Below are 24,285 nucleotides of genomic sequence, written 5' to 3' on the forward strand. Positions count from 1 at the left end.
TCCTCTGTGATTGTGCCCTACTAACTGTTTCAGCAAAGGCTCTGGCTCTACCTTGTACATGATTTCATACATACAGTATGTGGCTCCCAGTAGTGGGTTTGTTGTTTGGAACTGCAGGAGAAGCAAGAAATACAATACCATTTTGCTACGCCAAAGCAGTAATTTTAATTAGGGTTTTCTGTATTTGAAGCATGTTTACAGGTGGAAAATGGCTGACAGGTATGCACATATACAAAAGTAGGTACTTTATGATTGTAGCTAATTTTATGTGCTCTATAGACTTTCCTGATGACAAAGTATGGATGGAATTGCAATGTAATAATAATAATAACTTTATTTTTGTATACCGCAATACCATAAAACAGTTCAAAGCGGTTTACAGAAGAGACTGTACATTTACAGCGAAGATGCAGAGTCAGATTAACCAGGGTAAAGTAACCAGTAACAGTAACAATTAAAATTAAAAAGTAAGATAGGTACTTAGAAATTACCTTACTGTCCCGAAGGCTCACAATCTAACTAAAGTACCTGGAGAATAACAAAGAAGTGAAAAATAGAGATAGAGGAAAAATAAGAAATAAACATTCTAACAAGACTACATTGATCTAAAATACTTTGGAAGGATGAAGAGAGGAGAGAAAGGAATATATACAGTTACAAGGGAATGCAGGATGAGGATAGTAAGATCCGGGGAAGAAGAGGTATATAGGTGAGGAAGGAGAGGAAAGGAAGGAAGGATGGGGGTTAGAGAAATTTATCAAAGAGGTAAGCTTTGAGAGATTTTCTGAAGGATAGGTAGGATGTACTTGCATAGCTTATAATGCCCCCCCCCCACCCACACACACACATGAACATGCACACATTTAAAGCTACAGCGCAGGTGTGAAGTTTTATGAGCAAAAACCAAGAACAACTGCAGACCATGTACAAGATGCAGGCACTGTTTATTTCAAACTCTAATGGTATATACAACCTTATTACCAACCGAGGGACCTGACATGGTCCATGTTTCGGACAATACACCTTCCTCAGGGGTCTGTGGTAGATAAGGTTTTACAACAAACAGCACTACACTCGTTCGGGCACTTGTTTTTTCCCTTTAATGCTGTTTGTTGCAAAACCTTATCTACCACGGACCCCTGAGGTGGATTTGCTGCAGTTCCTGTTGGATTTTTCTCTTGCTTCAGTGAACCCCAATGGCATTTCTTTCCTACAAACGTACGCAGAGAAGAGAAACTAAAGTAGAATATAAGACCAGATCTGCAACGGTTAAAACAGCAGTTAGGGAGGCCAAACTTCGAGTGGAAGAAACTCTGGCAAAGAACATTAAAAAAGGGGACAAATCCTTCTTTAGGTATATCAGTGATAGGAAAAGGAACACAGACGGTATAGTACGCCTTAGACAACCGGACGGAAACTACACGGTGGCGGATTCAGAAAAAGCAGAACTACTAAATGAATATTTCTGCTCAGTCTTCACCTGCGAAGCACCGGGACACGGACCACAGTTGATGATAAAACAAGACGTGGATGACCCGTTTCAGAATTTTGAGTTCACACCTGGGGACGTTTACAACGAACTGGCAAGGCTGAAGGTAAACAAGGCCATGGGACCGGACAATTTACACCCAAGAGTGCTCAGAGAATTAAGAGACGTTCTGGCAGAACCGTTGGCAGTGCTCTTCAATCTCTCACTAAGTACGGGGAAAGTTCCGTTAGACTGGAAAACACCCAACGTCGTTCCTCTACATAAAAAGGGTTGCAAGGCTGAGGCTGCAAACTATAGACCGGTAAGCCTCACCTCAATAGTGTGTAAACTCATGGAAACACTAATTAAGTATAAATTAGATACGATCCTGAACGAGGGAAATCTCCGGGATCCCAGCCAACATGGATTCACCAAGGGTAGGTCATGCCAGTCCAATCTAATCAACTTCTTTGACTGGGTAACAAGAAAACTGGACTCAGGAGAGTCCTTGGACGTCGTGTACCTGGACTTCAGCAAAGCGTTCGACAGCGTCCCACACCGCAGGCTGCTGAACAAGATGAAATCGATGGGATTAGGAGAGACTCTAACTGCATGGGTTAAAGATTGGCTTAATGGCAGACTTCAGAGGGTGGTAGTTAACGGTACCCTCTCTAAAATGTCGGATGTGACTAGCGGAGTGCCACAGGGTTCGGTCCTGGGCCCACTCCTCTTCAACATATTCATTGGGGATCTGACTCAAGGGCTTCAAGGCAAAGTAACCTTATTCGCCGATGACGCCAAACTATGCAATATAGTAAACAGCTATAATCTACAGGATGCTATGGAGCAAGACCTGCGTACTTTAGAAAATTGGTCCTTGATATGGCAGCTGGGCTTTAACGCCAAGAAATGTAAGGTCATGCATCTCAGTAACGGAAATCCTTGCAGAACTTACACCTTGAATGGAGAAACTTTAACCAGGACTACGGCAGAACGAGACTTAGGAGTAATCATCAGTGCTGACATGAAAGCAGCCACACAAGTGGAGAAGGCTTCATCTAAAGCACGGCAGATGATAGGTTGTATCAAGAGAAGCTTCGTCAACAGGAAACCTGAAGTCATGATGCCATTGTACAGAGCCATGGTGAGACCTCATCTGGAGTACTGTGTGCAATTCTGGAGGCCACATTACCGTAAGGATGTGCTCAGAATTGAGTCGGTTCAGCGGATGGCCACCAGGATGGTCTCGGGGCTAAAGGGTCTCCCGTACGAGGAAAGACTGAGCAAATTGCAGCTCTACACTTTTGAAGAGCGTAGGGAGAGGGGAGACATGATTGAGACATTTAAGTACATCACGGGACGGGTCGAGGTGGAAGACGATATCTCTTCTCAGGGGACCCTCGACCACAAGAGGACATCCGCTCAAACTCAGGGGAGGGAAGTTTCGTGGAGACGCCAGGAAGTACTTCTTCACGGAGAGAGTGATCGAGCATTGGAATAAGCTTCCAGTGCAGGTGGTCGAGGCACGCAGCATCCCAGACTTCAAGAACAAATGGGATACCCATGTGGGATCCCTACGAGGTCATGCCAAGGGATAGGGTCACTAGGACTTGAACGAGCGGGTCAGTAGAGTGACAGTATAATTACAATTATACTTAAGGGGTCAGAAGACTTAAGAGGGTGGGTAAATAGTGTGGGCAGACTTGATGAGCTATATGGCTCTTATCTGCCGTCATCTTTCTATGTTTCTATGTTTTATGAGAACATTTGTACATTAAATGGGGTTATATGACTATTCTATGTAGGCACTAGAGCACTGCACAGGAATCCCAGGAGTATGGAAGAAGTTGCCATGGGATTTCCATGAAAGTGTAGTCAAAATCTCTGGTGACTCCAGAATGAGGCTTGGAATGTACAGAGAGAAGCAGTTGGTGCACCAGAAAACACACCACATCTAGCGCACTCCCTCTATCCAATTCTCTGGTCACCCAGTCAAAGAAGTTGATCAGATTTGTCTGACAAGACCTACCTCTAGTGAATCCAAGTTGCCTCTGGTCCTGTAATCTACCAGATTCCAGAAACTTCATTCTTTGTTTTAAAAGTGTTTCCATTACTTTGCTTAGCACAGATGTACTAACCTGTAATTCCCTACTTTTTCCTTCCACTTTTGTGGACACAGACCACATCCACCCTTCTCCAGTCCTCCAGTACCAGACTCTATTCTAGAGAAGCATTGAAAAGGTCAGTCAGTGGAGCCACCAGAACCTCCCTAAGTTCCTTCAGCACCCTCAGATGTACACCATCTGGCCCAATTTCTTTACCTTTAATTTAGCTCCTCATGAACCACAACCCTTTGAAAATCAATCAGTGTCTACCACTCTTCCATCCCTATTCACATTTGTCTTCTGCGGTCCTGCTCCTGACACTTCAACCGTGAACACAGAGCAGAAATATCTGTTAAGCAATTCAGCCTTTTATCAGCTTCTACATATTCCTTCTCCTCACTTTTGAGTCTCATAATGCCACTTTTGCACTTCTTCCTATCACTGATATATCTAAAAAAAAGTATTGTCTCCCTGTTTTACCATGTCATCTATCTTTTCTTCCATTTGTATCTTTGCTTTCCTGACTACTCAACCAGCCTCTCTTAACATTTCCAGATATTTTTGCCTGTCTTACTCTTTCTGTGATCTTTTGTAGTTTATGAAAGCTAACCTCTTATTCCTTACCTTCTCAGCTACTACTTTTGAGAACCAAAGTGGCCTTTTCTTCTTACTTTTACTTACTTGCCTCACAAAAAGGTCTGTCGCCCTTACAATAACTCCTTTCAGTTTTGCCCACTGCATTTCTACTCCTTCCAGACGTTCCCACCCAGACAAAATTCCTTGATCTAATCCCCCATCCAAACAAAGTTAATTTTTTAAAAAGTCTAGAACAGGGGTGCCCAATATGTCGATCGCGATCGACCGGTAGATCTCGCTGGCTGGCCCAGAACTTCCTCTCTTGATGTCAGAATTGACATTAAGGAGAAGGCTGCTGGCCTGTTGTAGTGTCAGAAAATGAAGAACTCAGCAACGGCGGCATCTGCAGTGGCTTGGGGGCCTGTTCCCAGACGACAGCCCCGGCAGTGACTTTGGGAGAAAGAAAGGGGAGACAGAAAAGACAGGCAGGCAGAACAGGGAGACAGAAAAGACAGGCAGGGAGGCAGAAAGGGGGGCAGGGAGACAGAAAGACAGACAGAAAAAGAAAGAAAGGGGCAGGGAGAGAGGAAGAAAAAGTTGGACTCATGGAAGGACAGAGATGATGTCTGGAAGAGATGAAGCATGCAGGAGGCTTAAAGAAGGGAAGAAATATTGGATGCACAGTCAGAAGAAGAAAGTGCAACCAGAGACTCCTGAAATCACCATACAACAAAGGTAGGAAAAATGATTTTATTTTCAATTTAGTGATCAAAATGTGTCCGTTTTGAGAATTTATATCTGCTGTCTATATTTTGCACTATGGCTCCCTTTACTAAACCGCAGTAGCGGATTATAGCGCAAGGAGCCTATGAGCGTTGAGAGCAGTGTGGGGCATTCAGTACAGCTCCCTGCGCTAAAAGCTGCTATGTGGTTTAGTAAAAAGGGAGGGGGTATATTTGTCTATTTTTATATAGTTGATACTGAGGTGACCTCTTTGGAAAGACCCCCAAATATAAATGATAATTAACATTTTCTCTGCGTACAGTGTGCTTTGTGTTGGTTGTTTTTTTTTAAATTTTATTGTTGGTAGATCATTTTGACTTGGTCATTTTAAAAGTAGCTCGCAAGCCAAAAAAGTGTGTGCACCCCTGGTCTAGAACCTTTACTTTTGAATGAGCCCTTTTTATACCCGTCTTAATATTAAACCGTACCATGCAGTGATCACTGGATGGCAGATGATCTCCCACTGTAACATCAGAAACACTTTCCCTGTTTATAAGCACTAAGTCCAGTATAACCTCATCCTCTGTGTGTTCCATTGCCAACTGCTGGAACAGTTCTCCTAGCTCCCTACTTCTAGAAGACCTTACAATAGGGCTTCCTCAGTCAACATCCAGCATGTTAAAATCACCTATTAGTAAAATGTCCCCTTTTTTTATATATTCTGAATGACTACTATTAAATTTCTGTCCACTTCTTTTGTCTGTGAAGGAGGTCTTTATATCACACTAATCCTATATAATAAAACGCTAGCCGTGCATGCGCACTCCTATCGGCGTGCTTCCATGAGCAGTAGGTCTGTGGCCGCAGGAATGCGCATGTGCGAATCCCCAGCACCTACCTACACTCGCCGGAAGGAGTGGACCCCAGCGCTGGACATCCTGCTCTCCTAGCGGCTCCTCTCACGAGCCACACCAGCGTTGGAGAAGGCTTCCGACGCTGGCGGGGATCGAGAGGAGCCGTGGTGACACCTGAAGGGAAGGGAAGGGTGGGCAGATTGGATGGACCATTCAGGTCTTTATCTGGCGTCATTTACTATGTTACTATGAAGCCTGGTTGGAGCCACTCCCTCCAAACAGGGTAAATACAAATAGCAGCAGGAAGATCTAATAAGATAGAAACATAGACATAGAAGATGACGGCAGAAAAGGGCTATAGCCCATCAAGTCTGCCCACTCTGCTTACCCACCACCTGTCTATGCCCTAATGACCCAATTTCCTTATCTTGACCCTCGTAGGGATCCCACATGGGTATCCCATTTATTCTTAAAGTCTGGCACGCTGTCTGCCTCGATCACCTGCACTGGAAGCTTGTTCCAATGATCAACCACTCTCTCTGTGAAGAAATACTTTCTGGTGTCGACATGAAATTTTCCGCCCCTGAGTTTGAGCGGGTGCCCTCTTGTGGCCGAGGGTCCCTTGAGAAAGAAAATATCATCTTCCACTTCGACACGTCCCGTGAGGTACTTAAATGTTTCGATCATGTCTCTCCTCTCCCTACGTTCCTCGAGAGTGTAGAGCTGCAATTTGTTCAGTCTCTCTTTGTACGAGAGACCCTTGAGCCCCGAGATCATCCTGGTGGCCGTCTGCTGAACCGATTCAATTCTGCGCACATCTTTACTGTAATGTGGCCTCCAGAATTGCACACAGTACTCCAGATGAGGTCTCACCATGGCCCTGTACAACGGCATTATGACTTCAGGCTTTCAAACAGCTCTTAGGCTGCAGTCCAGTTCCTCTTTACAAACAATCTGAAAGGCTGCTGTCATGACAATTCCTCTACCATTCTTCAAATAGAAGATGTAAAAAAAAAAGAAACAAAGCGGCTCATGCTGCCCCTCCATTCAATGTTGTCCTGCTGGGGAGAGCAGGAAGTGGGTATACAGACGTTGGCCACATGAGAGCCTGCCCTGCCTCTAAAACAATATCCTCCAGTAGCTATTACTGCCCGGTAAGTCCCTCTCGAGAACCCCATTACCCCACCTCTTACGATCCCGGTATACAATAGCCCCACCCCCACCCACCTGGCGGTTTGGTAAAAGTTTACTTTCACTTGCACCCGGGGCACAGGAGCATTGTATAGTGTACGGCTAAGGGAACGGGCTAATCCGGATCTGCATTTCGCCGTGTCTAGGGGTGATGAGAATACGTTTGGCAGCCCTAGATCGTGTCCCTTGAGGTTGGAACGTTCAAGGCACAGGTAGATACTAAACGCAGTCCCCCCACCCCCTTGGAAAATGCTTTACGCCTAACACGTGGGTCGGGGTGCGTAAAGGAATGTGGCTGCTCTAATTCTTTGTGTTAGTTATATTGTAAAGCCAACAGTATGGGTGGGGGCTAAGTTCCTTTGCAGTTTTCTTTAATAAAACGTGTGTTTTAGATGTGAAATACATTTTGACCGTCTTCTTCCCCGCCCCCACAGACATATAGATATATAAAGGCGAAATGTATTTCGGGAGAAATTTTTTTTTTTTTTTTTAATATGTTTTGCAATTTCTCCTAGCGCTAATCAGACCTAACGCTTCAGTAAATCACTTAGGACAGGGGTGTCCAATGTCGGTCCTCGAGGGCCGCAGTCCAGTCGGATTTTCAGGATTTCCCCAATGAATATACATGAGGTCTATTTGCATGCACTGCTTTCATTGTATGCTAATAGATCTCATGCATATTCATTGGGGAAATCCTGAAAACCCGACTGGATTGCGGCCCTCGAGGACCGACATTGGACACCCCTGACTTAGGACGTGACTAACTCGAGATTTCAATGCGGCTGCCGGAGCCTAGAGTTCATGCACTATCCTATATAATAAAACGCTAGCCACGCATGTGCACTCCTATCGGCGTGCTTCCATGATCAGTAGGTCTGTGGCTGCAGGAGTGCGCATGTGTGAATCCCCAGCACCTACCTACACTCGTCGGAAGGACTGGACCCCAGCGCTGGACATCCTGCTCTCCTGGCGGCTCCTCTCATAAGCCGCACCAGCGTCGGAGAAGGCTTCCGACGCTGGCGGGGATCAAGAGGAGCCGCGGCGACACCTGAAGGGGCGGGAAGGGAAGCGCCGAAAAAAGATTCCAGCTGCTACTTTCTTCACGGTCCTGACTCCAAACGCCGATTCAAGCAGCATGTGCAGCACTCTACACACGCTGCTTCGGGGCCTTCTACTGCCCTGATTTGCTCTGCCGCATCTCTGATGATGTCATCAGGAACGTGCCAGAGTAAATCAGGGCAGTAGAAGGCCCCCGAAGCAGCGTGTGTAGAGTGCTGCACATGCTGCTGGAGTCGCAGGTTTGTCGGGAAAGGGGAGCAGGAGAGAAGACATGCACAGCCACTTGCAGCAGGGGCTTAGAGGGCAAGAGAGCTGCAATTGGACAGACTGAGGAAGGAAATGTTCAGATAAAGAAGAGCTGAGACTGAAGAAGGAAAGAAAATTGGAGAGACTGAGGTAGGAAATGTTCAGAGAAAGAAGAGCTGAGACTGAAGAAGGAAAAAAATAGGAATAAATACCTACAGGGAAACACAAGATCAGGAGCATACAGAGAAAACAAATACAGCACAGAGGTTTGCAGGAATAAGGAACACATAGAGAAAGTAGAGCAGAGACCCCTACAAGAAGAGAAAAAGAGCAAAGAGACTGGGGATGAGAAAGAGAGCAGACATGCAGGAGAAAAAGCGAGGCAGTAATGTTACAGCTGGAGAGTGCAAAGTGAGGAAGAAAGCAGAGACAGCGCTACACAGGGAAATGGAGGGGGAGAGAGTCAGAAAGAAAAAAGACAGACATATATTCTAGCACCCGTTAATGTAACGGGCTTAAAGACTAGTGTAGATATATTTATCATTCCCTCTTTCCAAATTGATCCATAGTGCCTCTTCCTTGCCCTGCAGATCCTGCAATTGTGTGGCTTTAATATGATCTTTACCATATAACGTTACTCCTCCTCCTTTTCTTCGTACCCTGTCTTTCGTGAACAGATTATTTCCTGGTATAACTACATCCCAGTCCTAGTTCTCCGTGAACCACGTCTCTGTAATCACCACTATATCTAACTCATCATCTTCCATCACAGCTTCTAGATCTAGATTCCCCATACTTCGAGCATTAGTATATACTGTTTTCCAGACATTGCCCCCTTTTTTCCATCTGTGTAGAGGTATTCAATGATTTACTTACTTGAGGGATTATATCAGCTGAGAGCTTTAATCACCCTGCCCTATTACTTCTAGTTTATGTTGAAATGTATTTATTGGAACAAAATGTAAACAAAATAACAATACTGTACAACTTTTTCACAATAGAGAAGCACAAGAAACAACTCTAAGCCAATCCCCCCTCCCACCCACCCCCATTCCCCCTCCCAATTGAATTAAAAATAGGCACAAAATACAATTGAACAAAAATTAAGTCACGCATTCAATAGACGACTTCTCGCAATAGGAGTGAGAGCTCCCCAAAAGGGCTCCCATATCAGACGAAAACATTGTCCTGCTGCAGAATCAAGGTCCACAAATCGCTTCCATTCCAAAGAGACCTGAATGATCATGGTGTGATTTCCACTGGTTATAGGTCGGAGGTTCACTAGAAAGCCAGCTGGATAGGATCACCTTTTTGCCCAGCAGCATAACTTGTGCAACAAATGCTTACATGCCTATCGGTTTAGGGGGGGCTATCGTATAAAAACCAAACAATGCTCTTGGAGCTAAAGTCCACCGCCTGCCCCATAATGTAGATGTAAAGCGGCCCAAGTGCGCCCAAAAAGACAGTATAGTCGGACACTTCCAAAACATATATGTCCCAAAGTGGCCTGGTCCTGACCACATTTGGGACAACCGTGGGCTTGTGTAATTCCCGTGTGAAAAGTTACTTCTAGTTTAAAGCCCTCTTTAGTTGATTAGCAAGCCTGCTGCTGAAGACACTTCTTCCCTTCTTTAATAGATATATACCATCCCTGTTCAGCAGTTCTTGGAAAATCATTCCATGGTCCAGGAAGCCAATATGCTCTTGATGACGCCTTCCATGTAGCCATGCATCCATCTCCAGGATGTGTGCTTCTCTGACCTGGCCTTTACCCTCGACATGGAGGATGGATGAGAATACTACCTGCACACCTGACTGCTTCACCTTCTCTTGCAGAGCCACAAAGTCACTTTTGTTATGTTCGCAGGGAACTGACTTAGTAGAGAAAGAGAGATTGTTCACCCTCTCCAAGGTGGAGAGAACGAGATGGCACTCTCTAAAGTTAAAAGGGGATAGACTCCGTACAAACGTAAGGAAGTTCTTCACCCAGAGAGTGGTAAAAATCTGGAATGCTTTTCCAGGGGAAAGCACCCTACAGGGATTCAAGAAAAGGTTAGATAAGTTCCTGCTGGACCAGAACATACGCAGGTAAGGCTAGACTCTAGTAGGGCACTGGTCTTTGACCTAAGCTGCCACGTGAGTGGATTGCGGGGCATGATGGACCACTGGTCTGACCCAGCAGTGGCAAATCTTATGTTCTTAGGCATTTGTAGTGGATCTAAATGCTTCAGAAATTATTCATATATATATTAGAAGAAATGGACACGTTATCATTTACATGCGTGTCTTAGTAAAAGGACCCCCATGTTATAGAATGCCTATATTTATGTACTTAACTAACAGTTGGGTACTGGGTACAAGCATTAACCACAGCCTTTGGTAGGTGTAAAGGCTCATGCTCAAAGTAAAGCTAGTATTTTAATATAGGCTGTTTTGTGCCTTTGGGTGATCTACACAGAATTCCCCCCAGGATCCCTAAATGGTAAGAGGATGGAATCCAAGCATAGATCATTTCTTCTCAAAGCAATTTGCAAATGAAAAAAGGTATGAGGATCAATCTAATCTGCCCAAGAAAGTGGCCAGATCTGCACCTACCACTCCAAGCAGATTTCACACTCTCATGATCAGATACTGGCAGCACAAATAGGGCGGTCACACAATTTTAGAAGAGTGGTTTTACAATTTTGGATTGTCCCATTTCTTGTTAATATTTGAATAAACCAGCAATCTAATAATGTTGTAAATTGATATTTTACTTGCCATCAACCCAGGGCCGGCGTTAGGGGGTGTAAACAGGGCAGTTGTCCTGGCCCCCATGGCTCTAGGGGGCCCCAATGAGCTGGCACATCCTCCCCTTTCTAAGTGTGCTTATCTGATGCTGTCTTCACCGCCGCTCACATTTTTTGTTACATGGGAATGTGGTGCCAGCTGCAGCAGCAACTCTGACTCTCAAACACAATCTGCGGCCTCCTTCCCCGCATTCTTTGTGCCGCGTTCCACCCCCCAATGACACAACTTCCTTTTACAGTCTGGACTGACCATGTGGCACAAATTTAGGCATTTCAGAGTCACTATCGCAGCCGGCATTCCCCTGTAACAAAAATGCTGTACCAGGAAGCCCCCAGATCTGTTTTCTTGTTGATTTTTCTAAAAAAGAAGAATGGGTTTCAAAAACGTGCCAGGTGGAGAGTGAAGGGGAAGGATTTATAGGGCCAGAAACATGGGGGAACTAGAGATAGAGATGTTGGGCAATGGTCTGGAGGGATAGAAAAGGAGAATAGTTGGACATGGGGTGCTGTGAAGGAAAGGGGAATGAGATACTTGAAGGGAAGACAGAAAGAGGAAGGCAAAGATGGTGGACCTGGGGGTGATGTAGAGGGAGGGAGGGAGATGTATAGAATAGGAGGATAGGATATTTGGAAAGGGAGAGATATGGCATGGGAGGGCAGTTGGGAAGAGAAAGGGTGAAGGAATGGAGCAAGAGGGAAGAGGAGAAAAAAATGGACAGTAGACACTGGAAAGAGAATTAGAAGATAGACAAAAGCAGAAAGAGAAACTGGGATCAACATGATAGAAAAACAGAATGTCCGGATAAGGTAAGCAAAAATGTTTTATTTTGAATTAACTGGAATATATTGGCTTTGGGACATGTGCATCACAAATATACTTGTTATTATATTCAGTGGCATAGTCACACAACTAATTGGGGGGGGGGGGGGAGCTGGAGTCCAAAATGAGTGGATGGGAACCAAATTTTCTCCCCACTTGAATGCAAAATAGAAATACTTGAGCTAGTGGGGATCTCCAAGTCCTGCCAACTGAAGATTTCCTCTTCCAGGCTAGCAACCAGAAATCTCTAAGCTAGGGGACCAGTGGACTGGGAGGGTGTTAGCTTCAAAGGGTGAGAGAGAGAAGAGGACATTTCTGTGCAGACAGTAGTCCAGCAGCAAGAGAGGTGCTATCTAGTCTTTTGCACTGTGTATGATTATCTCCTAGTTGGTGAGAAGTTATATGTATGTATGTTCTCACTGCAAAGAGCTCCTAGCTCTCGAAGACGGCTGAAGGGAGATATGATTGAAGTCTACAAAATCCTGAGTGGAGTAGAATGGGTACAAGTGGATCGATTTTTCACTCCATCAAAAATTACAAAGACTAGGGGACACTCAATGAAGTTACAGGGAAATACTTTTAAAATCAATAGGAGGAAATTTTATTTCACTCAAAGAATAGTTAAGCTCTGGAACGCATTGCCAGAGGTTGTGGTAAGAGCGGATAGCATACCTGGTTTTAAGAAAGGTTTGGACAAGTTCCTGGAGGAAAAGTCCACAGTCTGTTATTGAGAAAGACATGGGGGAAGCCACTGCTTGCCCTGGATTGGTATCATGGAATAGTGCTATTCCTTGGGTTTTGGCCAGGTACTAGTGACCTGAATTAGCTACTGTGAGAACGGGCTACTGGGCTTGGTGGACCTTTGGTCTGACTCGGTAAGGCTATTATGTTCTTATGTTCCCTTGAGGCTGGTGTAGCAGACTTGGAGGAGCTGAGGGAGGCAGAGGGGTACATAGAGGAAACCCACAGCAATGTTGTAGAGAAGTTCCACCTCCAATATGGCAGCCCCTGTGCTGTCATAGAGGAGGGAGGTCTCCTAAAAGGAGAGCATCACCCTGATGAGGAAGGAAATAATCCTGTAGCCAGGATCTGCCCACCAAGGGCTGCAATATCCTTTTGCACTGAGGATGTCTTTAGGGTCTTTTGCCCAGGAGGGAAGGGTTAGGACAGTTGTTTGTAGTTGGAGATTCGATCATTAGGCATGTAGATAGTTGGTGGGCATGAGGAGTGTGTGGTCACTTGCCTGCCAGGTGCAAAGGTGGTGGACCTCTTGTATCACTTAGGATTTTAGTTAGTGCTGGGGAGAACCCAGCTGTCTTGGTACATGTAGATGTCAATGACATAGGAAAATGTGCGAGGGTGATTTGGAAGCAAAATTTAGGCTCTTAAGTAGTAAGCTACAATCCAGATCCTCCAGGGTAGCATTTTCAAAAATGCTTCCCTTTCCACAAGCAGGACACAAAAGGCAGGTAAAGCTCCAAAGTTTCAATGTGTGGTTGAGACGATGTTGCATGGATAAAAGATTTAGATTTCTTAGGAACTTGGCAACATGGGAAAGGGGGAGCCTATTCCAAAAGGATGGACTCCACCTTAATCGGAATGGAACCAGGCTGCTTTTAAACTTAGATGGGGGGAAAGCTGACACCTAGGAGCGGATGTTTCAGTGTGGAGTAACCTTGAATGATACTATTGAAACAGGATATTTAGGGAATCCCAATAAGTTTCCATAATGGTGAAAGAAAGCCAGGCGTGTTTAAGAGGAAGGCAGAGTAAAGGACTCAAATTATTGCTTTCATCTCAGCAGCTTGTCGATAACAAGGAAAAAACATAATTTGAAGTGTCTGTATACAAATACTAGAATCCTAAAAAAAATAAAATAAAATTAGAGAGCTTATAGCACTATATGAAGAGGTAAATATTTATTTATTTAATTTGATGTATATCTCGTCCTCCCCAGAGAGCTCAGAATGGGCTACAAGGCGACATATACAGTAATTAGACAAATGAGATACAGACAAGCTATAGTGGAGGCGAGGGTGAGAGGGCCCGGGGCGGTGGCACCTCTTCCCCGCTCTCCTCTCCGCTCCCCGCTCACACACCCCTTCCCTACCTTGCACCTCTTTTAACTTCCCCGGCATGAGCAGCATCACCCCCTTGCTACCCGCATCAGCTCTTTCACATCACCTCCATGGGACCCAAATAACATCAGAGGGAGAGCCAATGCTGGCATGAGCAGTAGGTCGGAGTTGCTGCTTGCGCCAGTGAAGAGATAGAGGTATAGGGGGGGAGTGAAGGCATGGACATGTTGGGGGAGGAGTGTCGGTGCTCCCACCAAGACTGGGCCTAGGGTGGAACACCGCCCTCCCCACCCCCCACCCCACACACACACACACTGAGTAGAGGTCTTCTAACACAGTTGTTCATCCTAAATTGGAGATACAGAACAAGGATTTACACTTATGGCTAGTTCATCTTACATTAGCAATTTCACATATACGAATCTTCATATGTAGTTGGATTATTGAAAGTTAGTTTGTGCTTATCCTAGTTAGGGTTGCCAGATATCCAGGAAAATCCAGACATGTCCTCTTTTTAGAGAACTGTCTGGGTGCCTGGAGGGTTTTACAGAACCTGACAGTTTTGTCGGTTTTGGAAGACTCTGAGCTCAGGACCCATCTCTGGATGTCCTCTGTGCATGCGCGGATGTTGACATCACACGCATGCGCGCACACACATGACATCGTGTCAATGTCTGCACTTGTGCAGAGGACATCCAGACATGGCTCCAAGCTCGGGGAAGGAGACATGCAGTTTATGTGGGGGCAGGGTAGGGCCATGTGTTCTCTTTTTTTTAAGAGGAAATCTGGTAACCCTAACTCTAGCATTCTTGTATCAATTACCATACCTAAAAAAGAGATTAAAGTACATACATCCCTATATGTCACAGAAATATAGAAAAATGAAGGCAAATAGGCCATATAGGCTTTAGTCTGCCTCCTCGAGCGAGTATAGCTGTAATTTGTCAAGCTGTTTTTCGTATGGTAGATCCTTGAGTCCCGAGACCATCCGGGTGGCCATTCTTTGCACCGACTCCAGTCTCAGCACATCCTTGCGATAATGCGGCCTCCAGAATTGCACACAGTATTCCAGGTGGGGCCTCACCATGGATCTATACAATGGCATAATGACTTCCGCCTTACGACTGACGAAACCCCTTCGTATACAAGCTGCATACGAAGGGGTTTCGTCAGTCGTAAGGCGGAAGTCATTATGCCATTGTATAGATCCATGGTGAGGCCCCACCTGGAATACTGTGTGCAATTCTGGAGGCCGCATTATCGCAAGGATGTGCTGAGATTGGAGTCGGTGCAAAGAATGGCCACCCGGATGGTCTCGGGACTCAAGGATCTACCATACGAAAAACGGCTTGACAAATTACAGCTATACTCGCTTGAGGAGCGCAGAGAGAGGGGGGACATGATCGAGACGTTCAAGTATCTTACGGGCCGCATCGAGGCGGAGGAAGATATCTTCTTTTTCAAGGGTCCCACGACAACAAGAGGGCATCCGTTGAAAATCAGGGGCGGGAAACTACGAGGTGACACCAGGAAATTCTTTTTCACTGAAAGAGTGGTTGATCGCTGGAATAGTCTTCCACTACAGGTGATTGAGGCCAGCAGCGTGCCTGATTTTAAGGCCAAATGGGATCGGCACATGGGATCTATTCACAGGGCAAAGGTAGGGGAGGGACATTAAGGTGGGCAGACTAGATGGGCCGTGGGCCCTTATCTGCCGTCTATTTCTATGTTTCTATGTTTCTAATCATGCCATCCACAATAGCATCAATTCTTCCAATTAAAGAGGCCCCCCTGTCAAGGGAATCCTCTTCCTGCATTTGGCGTTCCTACACTGCTGCAGTACTATGGCTCATCTTCATTCCCAGTCCTGGAATATCACCCACGGATGATGTTTTTAGGGGCTCCCTGATAAATATGCACAATCTGTTACAATAGGAGGCAGGGGCATAGTAAGTGGGGGTGGGGGGGACCACCCTGGATGCCATCTTGTTGGTGCCAGCACCGCCCCCACTCCATTCTTGTGCTGTCCCTTCCCTGCCCCTGTATCACTTTAAAATCTTTGCCAGCACGAACAACTACTCTTGCTTGATGCTAGGCCTGGCTCCCTCTGAAATCGCCTTTAGGTCCCAGGGCCAGGAAGTGATATCAGAGTAAGAGCCAGTGTGAGCAGGTGGAGAAGCTGCTCATGCTGGCTAAAATTTAGAGGTAAGGGGTGGGAAGGGACGGTGTGAGCGTGGCGTGGGCGCATGGAAGGAGCAGCATCTCAGAGACCCGGTGGAAGGAGGACAATCAATGGGACACTGTGTTACCTGGGTACATTAAATATCACAATGATAGAATAGATCAAATTAGAGGGGGTTTGTGCTATTTGTTAGAGATTTGAATCAAACAAAATAAACATTTTGCATGACAAAGTAGTGTGGTGGAATCCATATGGATAGACATTCCATATGTGAAGAGAAGGAATATACAGATACTACCATCCTTCAGAACAGAATGAGCAGACAAATGAAAAATGTTTTCAGAGGTTAGGAAAGCTAGCATTTTGGGCAACAGTATATAAAATGGATGATTTCAATTACCCTACCATTTACTGGATAAATGTTATATCAGGGAGTGCTAGGGAGGTAAAATTCCTAGACTTAATAAATAACTGCTGGGCTGCCATTGTGCCCGGGGTTTGGTGCAGGCACCCCAGTGGATGCTTTGCTGTCAGCTGTGCCTGGTGAAAGGCCCTAATCGGCCTTTAAAAGAACTTCATGCCGCGGAACGCAAGCCTGCGGTTGTGTGTCCGAAGGGGCATGGCCTAGCCCAGAGGAGCCTAGAGGACTTGGATCAGGTTATTAAAAATTTGCCCAGATTTTTCTTTACTATTAGTCCCTTCATTAAAATTCATTTATTTAAGGAGGGATGCAATTTTTTTTCTGTTACAGACCTTCAAATTTGGAACTCGCTCCCGATCAATATAAGAGAAGAAAAATTACTTAGTAAGATTAAAAGTCTTCTAAAAAGCTGGCTTTTCAAGGATGCTTTTAACGGAATCATTTCTAAGGATACTTTACAGAGGTCTAGCAGTGTTGGTAATTAAAAAATAAGTGGGTAACCTCCCCCAACCTCTTGTTTCATTACCTAACCCTTTTTATTTGTTTAAGAATTGTATTTAATCCTTTAATTTTTTTTTCTTCCTTCTCTTTCTCATATGTATTGTTTGGTAAATAGTACTAATTGGCTAGTTTAATTATTATGACTATTTTAATAAGTGTAAATTGCATTGGATTTGGATTTTGCGATCAAATTAAATATTTTAAATAAACTTGAAACTTTGGATTTCTAAACCACGGCGAGACGCTCCAGGGACTACAAGGACCAGATGGACTCCACCTAACCAGAAGAGGTAGAAACGTATTTGGACATCGATTGGCCCGCCTACTCCATAGGGCTTTAAACTAGGTAAGTTGGGGGAGGGTACATACTTATATCCCAGAGCAGTAAGAAACCACCCTGAGGAGGCAAGTCGCACTCACACTACCAAGTCTAAGGTAAGTACCAATGACATCCACATTAATTCAGGGAGCAATATCACTGATAATTTAGGAGCCACACTAACTCATAAAGTAAACTCTTCACAGAAATGGAGGGCCATGTATGTTAATGCGCACAGCTTGGGCAATAAGATTCTAGAATTAGAGACTGAAATAACAAATGCCGATCTTGACGTGATAGCGATATCTGAAACCTGGTTCACGGAATTGCATGGGTGGGATATGGTTATACCAGGGTACAACCTACTTCGCTGCGACCGAGTGGGTAAATTGGGAGGAGGAGTAGCGCTATACACTAAGGAAAGCATCAAAACCACTAGAATCACAGATGTTAGATACACTGGGGAATCCCTCTGGGTGAACCTGGCCAGAGGAAATGAAAGATGCCTTTACCTTGGTGTGATATATAGACCTCCCAGGCAACAAGAGGACAAAGACATGGAATTAATCGAGGACATAGAGAATATCACACTGCGCGGGGACTCTGTAATGCTAGGAGACTTCAACATGCCAGATGCAGATTGGGACACACTCTCCGCGACTACGGGTAGCACCAGAAGAATATTAAACTCCATAAAGGGCGCACGTCTCAAGCAATTGGTATTGGAACCCACCAGGGACAAGGCGTTACTAGACCTGGTTCTCACCAACGGAGATAGCGTCACGGAAGTCTCAGTAGGAGAAATACTGGCCTCCAGCGACCATAATATGGTTTGGCTCAACCTCAAGAAAGGATTCCCGAAAACAAACACAGCAACAAGGGTTCTCAACTTTAGAGGCACAGACTTCAACCGCATGGGAGAGTTCGTCCATGAGGAGCTACATAAACAAGCAAAAACTGATAATGTGGAGGATATGTGGTTGACTCTGAAGTCCATACTACACGAAGCAACAGACCAATACATAAAGACTGTAAGTAAACGCAGGAGAAACAAAAGACCCCAATGGTTCAGTAAAGAAATTTCAGACCTAGTTAAACAGAAAAGAGACGCTTTTATCGACTACAAACATTTAGGCAGAGAGGGGGCAAAAGAGGACTATCTAGACAGATCTAAAGCTGTCAAAACAGCAGTCAGAGAGGCCAAACTCCGAATGGAGGAAGAGCTAGCACGGAAAATTAAGAAAGGGGATAAATCTTTCTTCAGCTATATTAGCGACAGAAAAAGAAACAAAGATGGGATAGTTCGCCTGAAGCAATCGGACGGTAACTTTGCAGAATCAGACTCTGTGAAGGCAGAATTACTAAACCAATACTTCTGTTCAGTGTTCACCCGCGAAGAGCCGGGAGCTGGTCCACAGCTGCAGACGGGAGATAACCGGAAAGACCCGTTTCAGGATTTCGAATTTACGCCCAGTAGTGTCTACGGCGAACTTTCAAGACTCAAAGTAAACAAAGCCATGGGACCGGATAACCTACACCCCAGAATGCTCAGGGAGTTAAGGGAAGTCCTGGCAGAACCATTATCTGTTCTTTTCAATCTTTCCCTAAGCACAGGAAGGGTCCCCTTGGACTGGAAAACAGCCAACGTAATCCCACTCCACAAAAAGGGCTGCAGGACAGAGACAGCAAACTACAGACCAGTGAGTCTCACGTCTATAGTGTGCAAACTCATGGAAACACTGATTAAACAGAATCTTGACACAATCCTAGATGAAGAAAAACTGCGTGATCCACACCAACACGGGTTCACCCGGGGTAGATCCTGCCAATCTAATCTGATTAGCTTTTTTGACTGGGTTACCAGACAACTGGACGCCGGAGAGTCACTGGACGTGGTATACTTGGACTTCAGTAAAGTATTTGATAGCGTCCCTCATCGAAGATTACTGAACAAGCTGAAATCGATGGGATTAGGAGACATTCTAACTACATGGGTTGGGGATTGGCTGAGCGGTAGACTTCAGAGGGTGGTGGTAAACGGTACCCCATCCAAAGCATCGGACGTGATCAGTGGAGTGCCGCAGGGATCGGTCCTGGGTCCGATCCTATTCAATTTATTCATAAGAGATATGACGAAAGGACTTAGAGGAAGGGTATCACTGTTCGCCGACGATGCCAAACTTTGTAACATAGTAGGCAGATGCTTATTACTCATGGGACCCTCAACCACCAGAGGGCATCCGCTGAAAATCAGGGGAGGGAAGTTTCATGGCGATCCCAGGAAGTACTTCTTCACCGAGAGAGTGGTGGACCATTGGAACAGACTCCCACCCCAGGTGATAAAGGCCAGTAGCGTAACAGATTTTAAGAAAAAATGGGATACTCACGTGGGATCTTTAAGGGAGTAAACTCAGGGGGGGGATACTTGGAATGGGCAGACTTGGTGGGCAATAGCCCTTTTCTGCCGCTTTTTCTATGTTTCTATGTTTCTATGTTTCTATGAAGGCAAAAATAATTCCCTCAGCAGTAGGGATTTTAGATAGATTTTTGCAGTCAACTTTAGTAACTATGAATGTTGATAGTGTGAATTTATCTGACCCAGCCTCTTTATCATCTGGGGAACCTACACTTCCTCTTCAACCTTTACTAAGATCTGAGGGGAGTATTGGTTCAACCTCTTAAGATGAGATTAAATCATCTCCCCTACAAGTTTTAGTAGGTGCTACAAATCTTGGGCCTGTTAGGCAGGGTGCTGTGTCAACTAGCTTCCTGGGCTTGGTTCCTGTTCAAATGGAATTGGGGCCAAGTGCTGAGACCTTCTCAAAGGAAAAAGCTATTACCTTGCAGGATGTTTGGTTAGTAGTAAATAGAATTGAAACTTCCCTTCAAAGCACTGTTTCTAAGTTGTGTCAATTTTCTAATGATATGACTGTTAAAGTAATCAAGAGACCCAGTTGGCTTTAATTGAGAATAAAGTGGATAAGGTAGAAGCTTCTGTGAATACCTTGCAGTTGGTAGCAAAGTCCAGTATTAAGGACAGTGTGTCAATGCATGTTCAAATTGAGAAGATGGAAAATTTGATTAGAAATAGAAATCTTAGATTTCATAATTTTCCTATCTCTCATTATTTGGCACCTTTAGAACTTTTGAAAATGTATTTGAGAGATATACTGTACTTCAATATTCAGCAGTGGACTCTTTATTATTGGAGAAGAAGGTCAAATAGACCAACTGGTGTCACCTGATAGTTTAAATATCTCTCGGTTCCTGGAATCGTCTAAGGATTATATTGAATAACGGGCTACCTTGCTAGTCACATTTAGAACATAGCTAGAAAAACAGGATCACGGCAGAGGGAACGTGTTGCTGAGGAAGACGGTGATCCTCTCTGCAGGCTGCCGTAATTATCTCAAGGTAAGAGCGGGAGGCCAGGGGGGAAGCCGGAGGACACTGCAGCACTTTCCGACTGACCCTACCCCCTCACCCCCTAAAGCAGGAGTGGCAGCAGCAGTGGACGGTTCACAGTCATAAGCGCGCCGGACAAACGAGCACCGACAAATTGGAGCAGACAATTGAGCGCAAGACAGTAGTTCGCTGCACAAAAACCTTATTTTAAAGGGCTCCGACGGGGATGTGTGTGGGGGGAACCCCCCCCAGTTTACTAAATACTGTTTGCACTGCCATTGGGGATGGTTTTGGGGGTTTGCAACCCCCTCATTATAGAGGAAACTTAACTTTTTCCCTATTTTTAGGGGAAAAGTTAAGTTTTCTGTATAATGTGGGGGGTTACATCCACCACACACCCCCAACACGGCAGCGCGACCAGTATTTAGTAAACTGGGGACGTACCCCTCCACACACCCCCGTCGGAGCCCTTTAAAATAAGGTTTTTGTGTGGCGTGCTGCTATCTTGCGCTCAATTGTCCGCTCCAATTTGCTGGCGCCCGTTTGTCCGACACGCTTATGACCCGTCACCGCAGTGGACGGCCTGTAAGAGGCAGCACTGCCACTTCTGCTTTAGGAGACCTGAAGGCACGGGGAGGAGGATTGGTCACCGAATCGGGAGGCCCATTTTTTTAAAAAAGGAATTGATTTTGAATCAATTCACCAAAGGCCTATTCCATGCATCTACCACCTTTTCTATAAAAAAAAAAGTGTTTTCTTAGATTATTCCTGAGCCTATCACCTATAGGGGCAGACAAAGGTCTCAATATGTATACCTTGGAAGAAAGGTGGGAGAGGGAAGATATGATAATAGAGACCTTTAAATGCTTCCATGGGGCGAGTCTCTTAAAATTGAAAAGAAGCCCTGGAATGAGGGGGAACAGGATGAAGGTGAAATGGGATAGATTCAGGAGTAAGCTAAGGAAATACTTCTTCATGGAAAGGGTGGCGAATGCAGGGAACTTTCTCCTGGTGAACATAGTAGAGACAAAAACTGTGTCTGAATTGAAGAAAGCTTGGGAAAATATATAGGATCTCTAAGGGAGAGAAAGGGATAGTCATGTCTGTCTATCCAAGTTAGTTTTGAAGCTCTTCTGAGCAGGGACTGTCTATAAATGTCAAAATGTACAGCGCTGCGTACATAAGTGATAAGTAGTAGTAGTAGATGGCATGGATGGGCAGCCTGGGTAGGCTGCATGGTATTTATTTGCCTTCATTTTTCTATGTTTAAGAGCCAGGAAAACAAACCAATACGTCCTTTTTTTGGAATGGGGAAGTTTTGGCCTAACCAATGGAAAGTGAGTAGTGCAAATCAGTGACATGCTATCTGATTTTTCCCATGTCCTTTCAAGCGGGAAAATGGAACAAGAAATGATTTCATTGTGTCTTCCCCTTCTTATCAAGCTTTTAGAAGATCATTGAAAACTTATTTGTTTAACAAATTTGTATAATGACATTTGTCAATTTTAAGGAAAATTGTGATTTTATAAATTATGGATTTTGATGTATTATCACTGTGTTTTCACAGTTCTCTTGTTGTGAACCGCACTGAGGTATTGCGGTATAAAAGAATAAAGTTATTATTATTATTATTACAGTACTGCCTCTTCTGGAAAGCAGTTGCAAAGCAATTTACAAATAAATTAGTATAAGAACATAACAAATTAAAACAAAAGCTACCTAAATTTAATCGTTGGAAAAAGCATTTTTCAAACAGCCAAGTTTTGCAGGACAAGAAAGATTGCTCACTTGACTTTCTGGGCTACAATACAGTCTGTTAGGTAAAAACAATGGTAAAATGTGACTATCTGTAGTGTAGCAGGGTAAAGTCTCTGGGGTAAACTGATGAGGAAGAGACATTGCATAGCCAAACCAGCCTGTTTTAGTTAATGATTACTTCTATCTGTGAACAGCCTTGACACCTGACTCTGCAGATTTACAGCTCACTGGGCAGGGTGAAACCAACAAGCTGGAAGAAAATGGCAACTTAACACATCTTTTGATCCTTCTACTCAGGCGACTATCATAAATTTGTTCATTTTGGATAATCCCCAGGTTTCGTTCTCTGCATTTTCCAGTATGGTACAGTTTGGGGCTCAGGGAAGTTTGCTTTTGGTGGTGTCATTTTTAACAAGTCTACAGAGTGAGAAGATCCTGTCTGAGATGAAGAAATGTGGTGACTCAGAGTGTGAAAGTAAGTTGTCTTGTTTTTTGTTTGGTGGGGTAGTGTTGGTGGTTGAGTCCATTCTTTCCTTGGAAGACACATGTTATTCTATCTTTTAAGTGCTTCGGTGAAATGTTTTTGCAACAGTAAATAGCGTATGAGGGGACAAAGTTTATAGGAAATATGTGCAGACCCAGTGCCTGAAGCCAAGCAGGCAGGGACATGAGACTTTTTATTCCCTAAGGTTTCCTATACAGCAGTGGCTTCAGCTAAATAAAGATTATAAATAAATAAATAAATAAATAAAAAAGACAAAAGATGCATCACTTGTAATCACATTGTGAAATCTAGGCAACTGGAAAATAAAGGCATTTCTCTCAAATGCAACCTTGGAACAAGGCTGAAATAGTAAAAGGTGGAAAGACGATTGTTTTGTAAATTGTCTATTTTTCTTTTTTTTTTTTTTTTATGAATATATCTAGCAAGTTTTGCATATGGAAAAAACCCTCGTATAATACTGCATTGGTATACTGTACATTTGTATAAGAGTGAGTGATCTGTTCCCTGGGCATACTTTGGGCAAAGCTGAGGCAGAGTTGTAATGTATGAATTTTATATATATACACACAAATCACATCTGTCTTGGAGCAGGTGTAAGTTCATGCGACAGCATTTGCACACTCTAGGGCAGAGGTATCGAACTCAATCACATAAGAGGCTGAAATCTAAAAATCGCGGGCTGAATTTTTTTATTAAAATACTTAGGGCCTCTTCTATCAAACCGTACTAGCAGTTTGTAGCGCGGTGAGCCACGCTGAATGGCCTGCGCTGCTCCCGACGCTCATAGAGTTCCTATGAGAGTCGGGAGCAGCGCAGGCCATTCAGCGCAGCTTTCTGCACTATAAACTGCTAGTGCAATTTGATAGTAGAGGCACTTAGTCTTAGTAGAAGTATAGATCCTTCCTTACCCTGAGACACCATTCCAGCGATTCACTTGATTATTCTCACCTCATTGATGTTACCATACTTAATCCCAAGTTTATTCAAATAGTCATTCTAGGCCAGTGGTCTCAAACTCAAACCCTTTGCAGGGCCACATTTTGGATTTGTAGGTACTTGGAGGGCCTCAGAACAAATAGTTAAAATCTCATTAAAAAAATGACAATTGTACATGACGTAAAACTCTTTATAATTTATAATGACCGACGCTACTCACGGCACCTAAACTGCCAACCACCAATCATGTAGTAGCTTTAGTACAATTATGTTCTGTTCTGTTAGTACAGTGACTGCTGTACTAAATCTATACTATGCCATGTAATATCGTCTACGAATGCCACAAATT

The 24,285-nt window shown here is 44.3% G+C and overlaps 1 protein-coding gene and 1 long non-coding RNA gene across 4 annotated transcripts in view; one reads left to right on the top strand and one right to left on the bottom strand.

The window, feature by feature from the left end:
• LOC117363824 overlaps positions 1 to 24,285 on the bottom strand; it is a 92,808-nt gene that overhangs the window by 30,009 nt on the left and 38,514 nt on the right. The gene's annotated exons all lie outside the window — the stretch shown is intronic.
• MIA2 (MIA SH3 domain ER export factor 2) overlaps positions 22,772 to 24,285 on the top strand; it is a 194,700-nt gene continuing 193,186 nt past the window's right edge. For 2 of the 3 annotated variants that reach the window (XM_033952217.1, XM_033952218.1), the window contains exon 1: positions 22,777 to 22,970. In XM_033952217.1, coding sequence (XP_033808108.1) covers positions 22,856 to 22,970 — 115 coding nt within the window. In that variant the 5' untranslated portion in view covers positions 22,777 to 22,855. Of the gene's footprint in view, positions 22,971 to 24,285 lie in introns of all 3 variants that reach the window. The other variant, XR_004540132.1, reaches the window with a different exon arrangement.

Source organism: Geotrypetes seraphini, chromosome 7 (genome assembly GCF_902459505.1).
Source record: "Geotrypetes seraphini chromosome 7, aGeoSer1.1, whole genome shotgun sequence".
Lineage (NCBI taxonomy): Eukaryota > Metazoa > Chordata > Amphibia > Gymnophiona > Dermophiidae > Geotrypetes > Geotrypetes seraphini.